This window comes from Arachis ipaensis, chromosome B02 (assembly GCF_000816755.2).
Source record: "Arachis ipaensis cultivar K30076 chromosome B02, Araip1.1, whole genome shotgun sequence".
Lineage (NCBI taxonomy): Eukaryota > Viridiplantae > Streptophyta > Magnoliopsida > Fabales > Fabaceae > Arachis > Arachis ipaensis.
Genome location: NC_029786.2, coordinates 104867819 through 104871281, shown reverse-complemented (window position 1 = coordinate 104871281; position 3463 = coordinate 104867819). Strand labels below are relative to the sequence as shown.

Sequence of the window (3463 nt, the reverse complement as noted above, 5' to 3'; positions counted from 1 at the left end):
CACAAAAAAAAAAAAAAAAGAGACCAAATATATCTGAGTTTATCATTAGATAAAGCCTTACTCGTTTTAGTGCAAATTGCAAAATTGAAAATAAAGAGCATGATTGCAATTGCACACAAGAATCATACTGAAAGAAACAATACTCCAAAGACCAAAATTTATTCATGTTATCTCTACAATAGCATTTTACACTCTCAGACCACTTATTTCTTACGGTTCATGTCCAACTCAATTTTACATAATGAATAGATAGATTGCATTCAACTACAGAACTCAGTCAACAAAAGTTCCAAATTACATCATTGTTCAATTGGAAACTTCAATGCCTTGAAAATAGGCTTCTTAAATTGTTTCTTTGGAAGAAAGGAAGGAAGCAAGCAAGCAATCACAGTGATGATGAGAGTATTATTCTCCATGAGAGTGAGTGTCCATTATTTGCAATGCAATGTCCCTATACAAACAAGAAGGGAAGAATCGCCAAAGAGCAAGAACCATAATGAACTAATAATGAATTTTCACAGGACAGTATTATAAATATGATCCTACCATAGTATTTATAAGCTACTTTGCTCCATTTTCATAAAATAAGTTTGGAATATAACTCGCTGAAGTAATAACATTGTCAAAACTCATAAACATCTTGCTTTGTCTAAACATGTGGAACAAATCATGTTGAAGAACCAGGTAGTTTGTGATTATACTTGTATCGATCTCTTTGTCCTGAAAACAAACAAAATATAACAAAAGAAGGACATCAATTCATATAAACTCAGTTTAGCTGTCCAAAATTGAAGAAGAAACAACTGTCTTGAATAGCAAGAGAATAAAAATTTATGCATAGAAGTAAATATATATAGATAAAAAGCAACAACTTTAGACATATTCAAATGATTACCTCCTGAAGATTTTGGACCACTCTGCATATTTGAATGATTAAACATTCTTCATGTAGCAAGTGTGGCAGCAGAAGTTATGCTGTTGGTTCCACTCTGCATCTTTGAATGATTCAACACTCCTATTGTAAGTATCCGCAGGGAGTGATGTTGGCCTTCAATTTGGAATTCTAATTTTCTGCAATTCGATATCATCAAGTCAGTTGCATGTTCGCAATGGCCTCCACCACGAACTCTACTTGATGCTTTCCTTTAATTGATAGTTGACGCAGTAAAGGAGGTAGCTCCCCAATTCTCACTTTATTACCACCAACTATGTGTAAAGAGGTCATAGTAAGAACTCTTGGAAGACAGGAACTCAGATTACTGCATTTGATAATCTTAAGTAATTGCAAAGATGGTAGATGATTAGGCAAGTCTCCTCTCAACATGGGACAGTTCCTTATGATAAGCTCCCTAAGGCGAGGAAATGCATTGAACTTGCAGAGTTAGTGTGGTGATGTTGTGGTAGGAAGAATGTCCCAACCAATCAGGAAATCTTGTACCCTGTAACCACTGATTTCTAGTTCTTTCAAATTACTGAGGTTGAAACTTGTCTAGTATATCTCTTTCAATTTGGGAATAAGCTATATTTTCATCTTTATCTGATGACCACTTCAACTTTAAAGAGTTAATGCCATTCTTATCGAACATCCTTGATTTGTGTAGATTTGCAAGTGCTCCCAATTCTGTAATCTTGTTCTCTTCACGCTTCCCAACAAACAAGTCTTTGTCAAATTCATGGTCCTTGGAATACAAAGACAACTTCTTCTAAACTATTGTCACTCTTTGGTTCCTGCAAAAGACCTTCTGCCATCCACAATAACACCAGTTTATCTCTTTTGAATTCGTAGTCCTTTGGGTATAAAGAACAATAAACAAAGCAACGTTTTAAGTAGAAGAAAGATAGTAATAACTAATTCTTAATGCAGGTACAATATTTATCCTATCATTAAAGAATTTCCATATCTCACTCTTCAATATATGATTCCAATCTTTGACATTAGAATTTCCACGCAATAAACCTCCAAGAGATTGAGCTGCCAAAGATAATCCGTTACACTTCTTTACAATCTTTCTACCGACCTTTTCCAAAGTTGGAGTCTGAACAGAGTCGGTGAAAAGAAATGCATGTTTTGAAAACACTAACCAACAATCTTCATCAGACAATAAATTTAGTTCATGAGGTGAAACAGTTTGCACCACAGAAGCCACCTTTTTACTTCTAGTAGTTATGAGAATTTTACTTCCCTTAACCTCATGTTGAAAAGGTTTTAGAAGCCTATTCAAATCGTAATAATCCTCGTTCCATACATCATCCAAGACGATAAAGAATCTTTGCCCTGACAACTTTTCCTGTAAATCTTGTAGGAGTAAATTCAAAATTTTCAAGTTACAAGGACTCCTTGTTATTGCATCAAGTATATTCTTGGTGACCTTCATGACATCAAACCCTTCTGACACACAAACCCAACCTCTAAAATCAAAATTCTCCTTCACTTTATCATGGTGGTAAACCAATTGGGCTAAAGTAGTCTTTCCTATTCCACCTATGCCCACAATGGAAATCACAGATATATCAGCATCACCAGTGTCATCATCATCATCCAACAACAAGTTCACTATGGCCGCCTTGTCATCTTCCCTGCCATATACATTAGATCTATCAACTAGAGATGTTTTAATCCTCCATGACATGTTCTCCTTAGGAATTTCTCTGAGACCAAGAGTGTCTTTTTGCTTCACAATAGACTCTATCCTATCAGTGATTTCCTCCACCCTGTTTGCTATCTCCCTATCTTGCAAACTGAGATAACGAGAGAAGAAGGTACCTGGATCCTTCTGAGTGGCAGCTTTGGTGAAGACTTCATCCAACAAGTCATCAGCAACATACATAGCATCTTTGAGACTATCGAGCCAGTCCTTCACAGCTCTCTCCTTGATCTGCTTTTGCTCAGCATCAAAAACAACATTCAGAATGGAAGATAGAACTGCTCCACCCACAAGTGCTTCACAAGATCAAGTGATAAGATAAGAGGAAACTAAGAAAGGGAAAAGGAAGTATTTTGCAGTAAACTAGGTTATTCTCAAACAGGAGTATGGAAATATGGATGTAGCTTTGGGCAAGTACTTGTTTGACAAATGATGCCACTGATGATTTTTTAATATTAGAGCTCGGCTTCACCTACCCCCAAGAGGCAATGTTCTAGATCGAAAAACATATGATATTCTAATATTTTTTCTAAGATATTTTTCAGTACTCTGTCCAAGGAAAAACGAGTGGTGGAAATTTGAACAAGTTGACCCCACCATGTGTACCCATTGATTTATCTCTGACCTTTTTTAAGCAGTACAATGCAAGTTTAATTGCTTGTGGTTTATGCTAAACTTGATGTAGGATAAAAGATATAGGAAACATTTCAAGTGTACCGAGAGTATTGGTATTTCAGTTGTTTTAATAGTTGATCTGAATTATAAAAAATATATATAATATATATTAAAAATTAATAGTTAAAATAACTAGAACACCA

General features: G+C 35.3%; 1 protein-coding gene across 2 annotated transcripts in view; it reads right to left on the bottom strand.

The window, feature by feature from the left end:
* Positions 126-3463, bottom strand: part of LOC107627961 (putative disease resistance RPP13-like protein 1) — a 9996-nt gene continuing 6658 nt past the window's right edge. For both annotated transcript variants that reach the window (XM_016330769.2, XM_021116523.1), the window contains 2 exons: positions 896-957; positions 126-720 (listed from right to left, as the gene is read on the bottom strand). In XM_016330769.2, coding sequence (XP_016186255.2) covers positions 934-957 — 24 coding nt within the window. In that variant the 3' untranslated portion in view covers positions 126-720; positions 896-933. The remainder of the gene's footprint in view (positions 721-895; positions 958-3463) is intronic.